The 13,515-nt window shown below is 33.6% G+C and overlaps 1 protein-coding gene across 1 annotated transcript; it reads left to right on the forward strand.

Moving 5' to 3' along the window:
• Positions 1 to 4,147: 4,147 nt before the first annotated feature.
• LOC119615261 (fasciclin-2-like) lies at positions 4,148 to 12,390 on the forward strand (the record flags this gene model as incomplete). Its single annotated transcript, XM_037971337.1, has 4 exons — positions 4,148 to 4,563; positions 9,146 to 9,263; positions 9,927 to 10,058; positions 12,238 to 12,390. Coding segments are annotated over 4 exons (819 nt in total), but the record flags the coding sequence as incomplete, so codon positions are not given.
• Positions 12,391 to 13,515: the final 1,125 nt, after the last annotated feature.

Raw genomic sequence — 13,515 nt, forward strand, 5'->3', positions numbered from 1 at the left:
TTTTTTTTGAACAAAAAACAAAACGAAGACAATATGACGCAAATTCTAAAATATCCTTCAACTCCTGTTGAATCTCTCAAATAGAAAAACTCCCTGTTATCTCGCTCCCAACATAGAGGCATCACTAAATAAATATTCCAGAATTGACATCAAACATTCTTTTGAAATTAATTATAAACAATTTATATCCCGCCAACATAGTTCTACTCCTTGAAGCGAGTTTTTTAACCCGCTCCCAATTATACGGGCAGACGACAAACAGTCAACTAGCATTCAGGCAGGCGGTACAGGCATTTAATCAACACAAAACTAAACCGAGCAGAAGGAAGAAGAAAACAAATAGAAAATGCAAATAAATTCATTTAAACTTCTATCTACTTTTCATTTTATAAATTATGTTTCTATTTTCTTTTCTTCGGCTGCAGGAACAAGAATGCAAATCATTTTCCAATGGAAATGCAAATGAAAAAAATTTAAAGAAAAAACCTACATATTGTTAAAATGTTTTGTTGATTACAAACGAATAGATTTTGTTGCATAAATAAAACAACAACAATAAACTGGTAGACAGTAAATTACAGAATCCGGGAAGTCTGGGTTAAAATAATAAATGTCACATATTTATAGAACTATAGGGTTTCTAAGTTAGTAATCCTTGGCAGAAATTTCTCGCAACAAAAAATTGTAGACAATATTCTACAAATACTCTTTCGCGCTGCGAATTCTAGATTATAAAGTCTAGTCTATAGTATGGGGTATAGTCTAGTCTAAAGTTTAGTCCATAGTCTAGATTATAGTCTAGTTTATAGTCTAGTTTATAGTCTAGTCTATAGTCTAGTCTATAGTCTAGTCTATAGTCTAGTTTATAGTCTAGTTTATAGTCTAGTTTATAGTCTAGTTTATAGTCTAGTATATAGTCTAGTTTAGTCTAGTCTATAGTCTAGTCTATAGTCTAGTCTATAGTCTAGTCTATAGTCTAGCCTATAGTCTAGTCTATAGTCTAGTTTATAGTCTAGTCTATAGTCTAGTCTATAGTCTAGTCTATAGTCTAGTCTAGTCTATATTCTAGTCTATATTCTTGTCTATAGTCTAGTCTATAGTCTAGTCTATAGTCTAGTCTATAGTCTAGTCTATAGTCTAGTCTATAGTCTAGTCTATAGTCTAGTCTATAGTCTAGTCTATAGTCTAGTCTATAGTCTAGTCTATAGTCTAGTCTAGTCTAGTCTAGTCTAGTCTATAGTCTAGTCTATAGTCTAGTCTATAGTCTAGTCAGTCTATAGTCTATCTATAATCTAGTTTAGTCTAGTCTATAGTCTAGTCTATAGTCTAGTCTATATTCTAGTTTATAGTCTAGTTTATAGTCTAGTTTATAGTCTAGTATATAGTCTAGTCTATAGTCTATCTACAGTCTAGTCTATAGTCTAGTCTATAGTCTAGTCTATATTCTAGTTTATAGTCTAGTTTATAGTCTAGTTTATGTCTAGTATATATCTAGTCTATAGTCTAGTCTATAGTCTAGTCTATAGTCTAGTATATAGTCAAGTCTATAGTCTAGTCTATAGTCTAGTCTATAGTCTAGTCTACAGTCTAGTCTATAGTCTAGTCTATAGTCTAGTCTATAGTCTAGTCTATAGTCTAGTCTATAGTCTAGTCTATAGTCTAGTCTATAGTCTCTATAGTCAGTCTATAGTCTAGTCTATAGTCTATATAGTCTAGTCTATAGTCTAGTCTATAGTCTAGTCTATAGTCTAGTCTATAGTCTAGTCTATAGTCCAGTCTATATCTAGTCTATAGTCTAGTCTATAGTCTAGTCTATAGTCCTAGTCTATAGTCTAGTCTATAGTCTAGTCTATAGTCTAGTCTATAGTCTAGTCTATAGTCTAGTCTATAGTCTAGTCTATTAGTCAATAGTCTATAGTCTAGTCTATAGTCTAGTCTATAGTCTAGTCTATAGACTAGACTATAGACTGACTATAGACTAGACTATAGACTAGACTATAGACTGACTATAGACTAGACTATAGACTAGACTATAGACTAGACTATAGACTGACTATAGACTAGACTATAGACTACTATATATAGACTAGACTATAGACTAGACTATAGACTAGACTATAGACTAGACTATAGACTAGACTATAGACTAGACTATAGACTAGACTATAGACTAGACTATAGACTAGACTATAGACTAGACTAAGACTAGACTATAGACTAGACTATAGACTAGACTATAGACTAGACTGTAGACTAGACTATAGACTAGACTATAGACTAGACTATAGACTTGACTATATACTAGACTATAGACTAGACTATAGACTAGACTATAGACTAGACTATATACTAGACTATAAACTAACTATAACTAGACTATAACTAGAATATAGACTAGACTATATACTAGACTATAGACTAGACTGTAGACTAGACTATAGACTAGACTATATACTAGACTATAAACTAGACTATAAACTAGACTATAAACTAGATATAGACTAGACTATAGACTAGACTATAGACTAGACTATAAACTAGATTATATAATTAGACTATAGACTAGACTAGACTATAGACTAGACTATAGACTAGACTATAGACTAGACTAGACTAGACTAGACTAGACTATAGACTAGACTATAGACTAGACTATAGACTAGACTATAGACTAGACTATAGACTAGACTATAGACTAGACTATAGACTAGACTATAGACTAGACTATAGACTAGACTATAGACTAGACTATGACAAGAATTAGACTAGAATATAGACTAGACTAGACATAGCTAGACTAGACTATACTAGACTAGACTATAACTAGACTATAGACTAGACTATAGGCTAGACTATAGACTAGACTATAGACTAGACTATAGACTAGACTATAGACTAGACTATAAACTAGACTATATACTAGACTATAAACTAGACTATAACTAGACTATAAACTAGACTATAAACTAGACTATAGACTAGACTAGACTAGACTATAGACTAGACTATAAACTAGACTATAAACTAGACTATAATCTAGACTATGGACTAAACTTTAGACTAGACTATACCCCATACTATAGACTAGACTTTATAATCTAGAATTCGCAGCGCGAAAGAGTATTTGTAGAATATTGTCTACAATTTTTTGTTGCGAGAAATTTCTGCCAAGGATTACTAACTTAGAAACCCTATAGTTCTATAAATATGTGACATTTATTATTTTAACCCCGACTTCCCGGATTCTGTAATTTACTGTCTACCAGTTTTATGTTGTTGTTTTATTTATGCAACCAAATCTATTCGTTTGTAATCAACAAACATTTAACAATATGTAGGTTTTTTCTTTAAATTTTTTTCATTTGCATTTCCATTGGAAAATGATTTGCATTCTTGTTCCTGCAGCCGAAGAAAAGAAAATAGAAACATAATTTATAAAATGAAAAGTAGATAGAAGTTTAAATGAATTTATTTGCATTTTCTATTTGTTTTCTTCTTCCTTCTGCTCGGTTTAGTTTTGTGTTGATTAAATGCCTGTACCGCCTGCCTGAATGCTAGTTGACTGTTTGTCGTCTGCCCGTATAATTGGGAGCGGGTTAAAAAACTCGCTTCAAGGAGTAGAACTATGTTGGCGGGATATAAATTGTTTATAATTAATTTCAAAAGAATGTTTGATGTCAATTCTGGAATATTTATTTAGTGATGCCTCTATGTTGGGAGCGAGGATAACAGGGAGTTTTTCTATTTGAGAGATTCAACAGGAGTTGAAGGATATTTTAGAATTTGCGTCATATTGTCTTCGTTTTGTTTTTTGTTCAAAATAAAAGAAAAATATTATGTAAATTAAACTTAAGCTAAAAAATTGGAAAATATACCGCTAAATAAGATACAGTTAATAAAATAACTGTTATATTCATGCATGTATTAACCGATAATGCAGGGCTCCACTCTTTTACAATTTTCGAATTATTTTCTGTGAAGCTGTTTCAGCTTCCTATCTCAAGCAAACTCTTTTTAATTACTTATGAAAAGCTGATTACTGTCGGATATTTCTTTAGCAATTCAAGAAGTAAATTTTTATTAATCTTTTATTGAATTTATATTATTTTCTTAATAAACAACTTTATGATATTCTTCATTCTTACAGTCACAGTATGGGCACAAATCCACAGCAACACCATCACCACCTACACCAGTACCACTACCATCACAAGCAACAACAGCAATTCACAAAATTTCCACAACAACAACCATCGACAACGACGTAGCACCGGAAGCAGTAGCTCCAACAATATTCCATCGGTTAGCGAGAACAGTGTTTTGTATTTAACACCATCGCAACCATCTATACCACATTTTGTGAATGCTTCCTTTATAATATTTTGCAATACAAAACAACGAACGATTGCAACAACAGATGCAACTGCAGCATCGTCGTCTTCATCATCATCACCATCAGCATCTTTATCGAATACAGTACAAACAGATATTGAGACTAAATGGAAAGATCCCAATGGTGTGGTGCGTGAGAATACCAAAGGTCGTGTTCATGTTGAAAAAAAGAGGAGGTAAGTGCAATTGGTGTGTTGCTACACAATAGAATTGAAAGAACTGGGTTTCAAAAGTTGAGTTTTTCAGTTGGTTTAGGTTCCTTCGGGATCCAAGTAGTGGCTGTGGTTTAAACCCAAATTCGCAAGAAGGGGCGCTTGTTTCTGTTTCTTAGTTTCTAGGAGCAGTACAAACCACAGGGTAAGGCTATCGATTAATTGGGTATGAGTTGATATACGATGTACCATCGGATACTTGTATCTGATGGATGTGGGGGATTCTGAGTTGTTTTTGACATGTGATCGATAATGTGAGATGATTTGTGGAGCTGATAATACCTTAATCTTTAATTTTTTGGCGGTTTTCCTTCATGGTTGGGTGTGTTGGTGTTTTCTCTTAAACATTGTGAACTTATCACAGTAGGTCCTTTTGGCGCTGAAATAACTCTTGTCAATCAATATGGATCCGTACTATGTACCACCAATTACGTTCCTAGGTGCTGTTACCGAAACAACTGAGCCATCTCAGTAGTGTGGTTGTGCGCTTTTAAGAGGTTAAGAAACGTACTGCGGTGAGTCTTTAGATATGAGGATGTGGGAATGAGTGAAGTGAGCATTCTTCATAGTATCAATATGGGTACGCCCCTTCTATTGGCTCTAAACTAGTGATTGCCTTTCCCTAGTCGGGATATATATTAGGCTTGTCTCATGATACCTGTCATTCCTACAATGTCAAGATATTAGTACTTCAGAAAGTGCCTGTATATGGACCGATAGAACCATGTACAAAAATTGCCACCTGTGAAAGACAAACACAAAAGGGCAGTGGTGAGTCGACAATTAAGCTCACCCTGTGGATAAAAAGAAGCTCGTCCGTCAATGCAGTTATTCACGTAAAGCTAGGTTAGGTTAGGATAGTTGTTATCGTCCGATGTTCAGAAAATTATTTTCTTGGAAGTGGTTCCTTAAAATTGTCCAATCAATTCTAATTCAGTTCAGTTCTATTTCAGTTCTAGTTCAGTTCTAGTTCAGTTCTAGTTCAGTTCTAGTTCAGTTCTAGTTCAGTTCTAGTTCAGTTCTAGTTCAGTTCTAGTTCAGTTCTAGTTCAGTTCTAGTTCAGTTCTAGTCCAGTTCTAGTTCAGTTCTAGTTCAGTTCTAGTTCAGTTCTAGTTCAGTTCTAGTTCAGTTCTAGTTCAGTTCTAGTTCAGTTCTAGTTCAGTTCTCGTTCAGTTCTAGTTCAGTTCTAGTTCAGTTCTAGTTCAGTTCTAGTTCAGTTCTAGTTCAGTTCTAGTTCAGTTCTAGTTCTAGTTCAGTTCTAGTTCAGTTCTAGTTCAGTTCTAGTTCAGTTCTAGTCAGTTCTAGTTCTAGTTCAGTTCTAGTTCAGTTCTAGTTCAGTTCTAGTTCAGTTCTAGTTCAGTTCTAGTTCAGTTCTAGTTCAGTTCTAGTTCAGTTCTAGTTCAGTTCTAGTTCAGTTCTAGTTCAGTTCTAGTTCAGTTCTAGTTCAGTTCTAGTTCAGTTCTAGTTCAGTTCTATTCAGTTCTAGTTCAGTTCTAGTTCAGTTCTCGTTTCTAGTTCAGTTCTAGTTCAGTTCTGTTCTAGTTCAGTTCTAGTTCAGTTCTAGTTCAGTTCTAGTTCTAGTTCTAGTTCAGTTTAGTTCAGTTCTAGTTCAGTTCTAGTTCAGTTCTAGTTCAGTTCTAGTTCTAGTTCTAGTTCTGTTCTAGTTCAGTTCTAGTTCAGTTCTAGTTCAGTTCTAGTTCAGTTCTAGTTCAGTTCTAGTTCAGTTCTAGTTCAGTTCTAGTTCAGTTCTAGTTCAGTTCTAGTTCAGTTCTAGTTCAGTTCTAGTTCAGTTCTAGTTCAGTTCTAGTTCAGTTCTAGTTCAGTTCTAGTTCAGTTCTAGTTCAGTTCTAGTTCAGTTCTAGTTCAGTTCTAGTTCAGTTCTAGTTCAGTTCTAGTTCAGTTCTAGTTCAGTTCTAGTTCAGTTCTAGTTCAGTTCTAGTTCAGTTCTAGTTCAGTTCTAGTTCAGTTCTAGTTCAGTTCTAGTTCAGTTCTAGTTCAGTTCTAGTTCAGTTCTAGTTCAGTTCTAGTTCAGTTCTAGTTCAGTTCTAGTTCAGTTCTAGTTCAGTTCTAGTTCAGTTCTAGTTCAGTTCTAGTTCAGTTCTAGTTCAGTTCTAGTTCAGTTCTAGTTCAGTTTAGTTCAGTTCTAGTTCAGTTCTAGTTCAGTTTAGTTCAGTTCTAGTTCAGTTCTAGTTCAGTTCTAGTTCAGTTCTAGTTCAGTTCTAGTTCAGTTCTAGTTCAGTTCTAGTTCAGTTCTAGTTCAGTTCTAGTTCAGTTCTAGTTCAGTTCTAGTTCAGTTCTAGTTCTAGTTCAGTTCTAGTTCAGTTCTAGTTCTAGTTCAGTTCTAGTTCAGTTCTAGTTCAGTTCTAGTTCAGTTCTAGTTCAGTTCTAGTTCAGTTCTAGTTCAGTTCTAGTTCAGTTCTAGTTCAGTTCTAGTTCAGTTCTAGTTCAGTTCTAGTTCAGTTCTAGTTCAGTTCTAGTTCAGTTCTAGTTCAGTTCTAGTTCAGTTCTAGTTCAGTTCTAGTTCAGTTCTAGTTCAGTTCTAGTTCAGTTCTAGTTCAGTTCTAGTTCAGTTCTAGTTCAGTTTAGTTCAGTTCTAGTTCAGTTCTAGTTCAGTTCTAGTTCAGTTCTAGTTCAGTTCTAGTTCAGTTCTAGTTCAGTTCTAGTTCAGTTCTAGTTCTCTAGTTCAGTTCTAGTTCAGTTCTAGTTCAGTTCTAGTTCAGTTCTAGTTCAGTACTAGTTCTAGTTCAGTTCTAGTTCAGTTCTAGTTCTAGTTCAGTTCTAGTTCAGTTCTAGTTCAGTTCTAGTTCAGTTCTAGTTCAGTTCTAGTTCTAGTTCAGTTCTAGTTCAGTTCTAGTTCAGTTCTAGTTCAGTTCTAGTTCAGTTCTAGTTCAGTTCTAGTTCAGTTCTAGTCAGTTCTAGTTCAGTCTAGTTCAGTTCTAGTTCAGTTCTAGTTCAGTTCTAGTTCAGTTAGTTCAGTTCTAGTTCAGTTCTAGTTCAGTTCTAGTCAGTTCTAGTTCAGTTCTAGTTCAGTTCTAGTTCAGTTCTAGTTCAGTCTGTTCAGTTCTAGTTCAGTTTAGTTCCTTCCAGTTTTTAGGTTCCCTTCACGGGAAGGGAATATTGGTTAAATCATATATAATGTGCTACGTACTTCGGGTTAAGTCTTTAGCTGTTAGCTGTTGCCGTGCCAGAGGATGATGCAGCAGAGGAAGGTGTTCCTCCATTAATTTTCGATGAATAGTCAGTTTAACAATTGGTAGTGTTCTATCATTCCTTGAATGGGACTGATATAACTTTATGAAGGTTCGACTTGAGGACTTGTGTCTAACAAGACGTATAATTTCGATCTACCAAATTCGTCTCTACAACAGAGCCGTCTTAGTACTGTAGGTGCTACGTTTTAAAGCCGTGAATGGCGATTCAGAATAGATCTTTGACCTCGATGATCCTCCTTTGCGTTTGCGCAGATTCATAGGGGCGTATAAAGTGTGATTTTTGGGGTTCAATGGAAGTCCTCTATCCGGATTGAACTGAGAGTGCCTTCTCCTTGTCGGAATGCCTTCAGGGTATAATTGAGTTTTACTCATTGAGTTGAGTTTCAAGGGAATACTTCTCTGTTAACTCAACTTAGTGATTGTCCTTGTCATTCCGCAACGGGAGAATATTGGTAAGAGATTAGACAGCGTAGTATCAAGTACGATCGTTATGATTCTAGGGAAGAACACTCTATTGACTGAATTATTAACTCCTTCTTCTTGTCGGGGTATGATAGAGATTTACTCATGATGCCAACCACTCCGCAACTGAACAACTCTGGTAAGAGATAAAACATCGAAGTATCAAGTGTGATCGTTGGGGTTGAAGGGAATACTGCGCTATGGACTCAATTGAGTGATTGCCTCCGGCTTGTCGGGGTATAATAGAGTTTTACTTAAGATGCCTGTCATTCACTCATGAGGTTACATAGTATAAAGGAAATAGATCTCTTTTGATTCAATTAAGTGATTTCCTTCTCCTTTTCAGGGTATAAATGAGTTTTACTTATGACAACTGTCATTCCGTAAGGAAACTATTATAGTAAGATGTTAGGATGTTGGGGTTCGAGTGAACCCGTATCTTTTGATTCTGCTGAAAATGCGTTGCCAATAGTGAGCTTACCGCGTTTGTTAACATTTAGACAAGGGATGTGCATAAAGTTTAGATTGCGACAACGAGTTGTTGCAATGTTGACAAAGTTGCGTGGTCTGCATTACATGTTGTTGTTGTATGTATATACTTGACAATGGATGTTATTGACAAATTTTGTGTCAATTTGGTACCAGGCGTGTATATATTTTTCCTCTTGGTGTACCAAATGGCATAAAAAATCAATTTAATTATTAAAGGTTTACGTTATTCCTACGTTATTCATACGTTTGTAAACATTTCAATTTATTTCTTTTTAAAATGAAAATTGCATTAAAATTGCAGAAAATAATACGAATTATTTTGCCTTTATAAAAATGTCACTATAAAAATTAATATTTCAAATATTTTATTTCTTTGCAGGATCGTTGGCATTATTCTTCGAACACATTGCACTGGAAGACAAAGGCAATTGGACATGTGAAGTTAATTCGAAGGATATAAAAGAACGAATATCCTTTGAGTTATTAGTATATCGTATGTACTACAATTGTAACTGTAGACAATTTTTCATAGAATTCAAAGATTTTATACCTTTTTTCAGTTTTTCTCTTAAAACTTTTAAGTTTATGTTGTTTATTATGTTTTCAGTTTTCTTTCTTTTTTATTTTAGAAATTCAGCTCATTTTTCTTTGGAAACTACAATGAAATCGTATGATATTTTCAAGTTTTATGTTGTTGTTTTGGTTTATTATTTCTGGTCAAAATCCTAATCCTGTTGTCAATTTACGCTTGGCTTTTTGTTGCACCACTGGTTAGTTGGTTGGCTGTTTTTATGTAAGAGAAACAGACAGACAGACAGAAAATCCTTTTATTTATTTATCCAGCCATCCAAACAACCAAACAACTAACTAAACCAACTAAACCAAACAGTCACCCAACCAACCAAGCACCATCCATCCAAATAGTCATCCATTATTCTTGTAATAGAGTTGCCATCTAAATGCAAGTTATGTTGCAACACACACACACACACACAGTATGTTTTATTTCTGTTGTTTTCTTTTGTTTGTTTTCAATTTCGCTTTTTTTAATGTTCTCTTTCGTTTTTGTTGATATTCTTGTTTATTTCTATTGTCCGTTTGACTGCTGTCCTGTCACATTGTGTAAATATCTTTCCGCATCCTTTTTTTATTGTAGAAAAAATATCCTTTGACAAAACGGAACTTGTGCAGTCAGCTAGAGAAGGTCGTGATGCTACCGTTCATTGTTTGGTGAAAGGTGATCCAGCACCTGCCATTTCATGGCTTTTCAATGGAGAGTCCATAACAAGTAAGTGTCATAGTTGTTGTTGTTGTTGTCGTTGCTTTTGTTTTATCCTTATTTATTGTTATAGCTCTTGTTGCAGTTGTTGCTAAGAAAACAATAAGGTTTTCTGTTTGTTTATTGTTAAGAGCTGTTAAGTGATTACTATAGATGGATTTGGCATACATGACATATTCTTTAAATTGGAAATAAAACACAATTATATGTTCTGGAAAAAAGTTAGAATTTGTTCGGATCAGAACTACTTCACATTCTTGAATAGCAATCAAGCAACTAGCAGCAACTCTGTTCTGCGGAATAATACACAGGAAAAAAATTAATAAAGTTCCTGGCCATAGACCGAGGTTGGTTTTGTCCATATTCTGTCCACTATAGTCCTGACTACATTGTTGTCTATTGCCTGGACTATAGTCTTGACTACAGTCTCGTCCTTGGTCTAGTATACAGTTTGCAGTATAGTGTCGTCCATAGTCTGCACTATAGTCTCGTCTATAGTCCGCGCTATAGTCTCGTCTATAGTCTGCACCATAGTGTCGTCTATAGTCTGCACTATAGTGTCGTCTAAAGTCTGCACTATAGTCTCGTCTATAGTTTGGACTATAGTCTCGTCTATAGTCTGGAATTTAGTCTCGTCTATATTCTGGACTATAGTCTCGTCTATAGTCTGCACTTCAGTCTTGCCTATAGTCTGCACTATAATCTCGTCTCGTTTATAGTCACTTCTATAGTCTGCGCTATTGTCTCGTCTATAGTCTGCACTATAGTGTCGTCTATAGTCTTCACTATAGTGCCGTCTGCACTATAGTCTCGTCTATATTCTGGACTATAGTCTCGTCTATAGTTTGGAATCTATACTCACGTCTATAGTCTGCACTCTAGTCTCGTCTATAGTCTGCACTATAATGTCGTCTATAGTCTGCACTATAGTCTCGTCTATAGTCTGCACTATAGTCTCGTCTATATTCTGGACTATAGTCTCGTCTATAGTCTGGACTTTAGTCTCGTCTATATTCTGGACTATAGGCTCGTCTCTTGTCAGGATTATAGTCTCGTCTATAGTCTGAATTATTGTCTGGACTATACTCTGACTTGTAGTCTGGACTTTAATCTGACCTATAGTCCGACCTATAGTCTGTACTGAAATATAGTCTGGACTATAGACTGAACTAAAGTATGGACTGTAGTCTCGACCATTACCTGGACTATAGTCGTGTACATAATATATAATATAATCTAGTCCATAGTATGGACTAAAGTCTTATCTATAGTCTTTTCAGTAGTCTGGTCAATATAGTAATCTATAATCTGAACTAGAGCATGGAATATGATCTGTAATATAATGTCAACCATAGTCTGAACTATAGTTGAAACTATATACTCGTCCATAGTCTGAACTATATTCTGGACTCTATTCTGAACTGTAGTCAGGACTACAGTCTGGATGATAGTCTGACCTACAGTCTGGATTATTGTCTGAACTATAATGTAGACTATAGTATCAACTAAGGTCTTTACTATAGACTCGTATATAGTCTTGTTTACAGTCTCGACTATAGGCTGGATAAATTTTATTATCACATCAAGTTTTCGAGATATCATTTCGTAGCATTTTAAGAAATACGTTTTAACAATATTTCAGCCGTTGTAACGGCGTGTGGACATTTTTTATTCTAAAATCTGTTAATATTTACTTTGGGTTCACCAATTGGTTCTCATTTTACCACTGTGTTAAATTTTTTACAAATACAAATGCACATACATATCAATTATGAACCATTATGTAATTTTGGTTGTATTTTCAGAAGAAAAAATAGATGTAATAGAATATATATTTTCCCAGTAAAATATATATACATAATACATAGTTTTTAACCACAATTACTACAATAAATAAATATTTAGCATTAAACCGATTTATTAACAGTTGAATAAATTCATTTTACTTCAAAAATATATTTACATGATTTTAAATTAAACAAACTACGAAGAAAATACTAAAATTTCTTTGAAAATTTTTAAAATATCTTATTTGTTTATTTTTAGCTCTAATGTAAAATTCTACTTATTGCCGTCAAAGTAATATAGTAGTAAATATATACATAAAAATATAGTTTTTATTATCCATATACTTACTACATATTTTCTAATATTTTATGTATATATGTTTTTTTTGATTGATTTACAGTTTCTAACAGCACAAAATATCGTACAATTTCAAATGGTCTTTATATCAAGAATGTAACGCAAGCAGATGCTGGTGAATACACATGTCGTGCAATGCGTATCACATCGACTTTTGCTGATTCCGATCAGATAACGATACTGCTGAGAATACAACGTAAGTAGAAATATACACATGAATAGATGAAAATATACAGTGGTTTGTAAAAGTAAAGGCACCATAAACGGCGTGTGATATTTATTTGTAATGTTATAAATGGTTTATTAATGGTTTTTAAGCATCTTCTCTATACAAAAGTTCTGCTATAAATTATTCATAACTTTAATAATAGTTTAAAAATTCCGGGGTAAATACTTAGGCGTTCTACTACTTTTGTTATATACTGCACTTTACTTCTGCAGGCATTGACAAAAGACAATAGATGCAATAATAACAAGAACTGAAGTTGTTTACAGTAAATAAAACATATGTCTATTAGAAGGGATCCAAAATAAGGACCAAGAAGCAGCAGTTGGATATAGTTAGTTAGTTAGTTAGTTAGTTAGTAGTTAGTAGTTAGTTAGTAGTTAGTTAGTTAGTAGTTAGTTAGTAGTTAGTTAGTTAGTTAGTTAGTTAGTTAGTTAGTTAGTTAGTTAGTAGTTAGTTAGTTAGTTAGTTAGTAGTTAGTTAGTTAGTAGTTAGTAGTTAGTTAGTTAGTTAGTAGTTAGTTAGTTAGTTAGTTAGTTAGTTAGTAGTTAGTTAGTTAGTTAGTTAGTTAGTTAGTTAGTTAGTTAGTTAGTAGTTAGTTAGTTAGTTAGTTAGTTAGTTAGTTAGTTAGTTAGTTAGTAGTTAGTTAGTTAGTTAGTTAGTTAGTTAGTTAGTTAGTTAGTTAGTTAGTTAGTTAGTTAGTTAGTTAGTTAGTAGTAGTTAGTTAGTTAGTTAGTTAGTTAGTTAGTTAGTTAGTTAGTTAGTTAGTTAGTTAGTTAGTTAGTTAGTTAGTTAGTTAGTTAGTTAGTAGTTAGTTAGTAGTTAGTTAGTTAGTTAGTTAGTTAGTTAGTTAGTTAGTTAGTTAGTTAGTTAGTTAGTTAGTTAGTTAGTTAGTTAGTTAGTTAGTTAGTTAGTTAGTTAGTTAGTTAGTTAGTTAGTAGTTAGTTAGTTAGTTAGTTAGTTAGTAGTTAGTTAGTTAGTTAGTTAGTTAGTTAGTTAGTTAGTTAGTTAGTTAGTTAGTTAGTTAGTTAGTTAGTTAGTTAGTTAGTTAGTTTAGTTAGTTAGTTAGTTAGTTAGTAGTTAGTTAGTTAGTTA

The sequence above is a fragment of the Lucilia sericata genome, unplaced genomic scaffold (genome assembly GCF_015586225.1).
Source record: "Lucilia sericata isolate MDLA Ls3-8-SP2 unplaced genomic scaffold, ASM1558622v1 Contig004672F_arrow, whole genome shotgun sequence".
Taxonomy (NCBI): Eukaryota; Metazoa; Arthropoda; class Insecta; order Diptera; family Calliphoridae; genus Lucilia; species Lucilia sericata.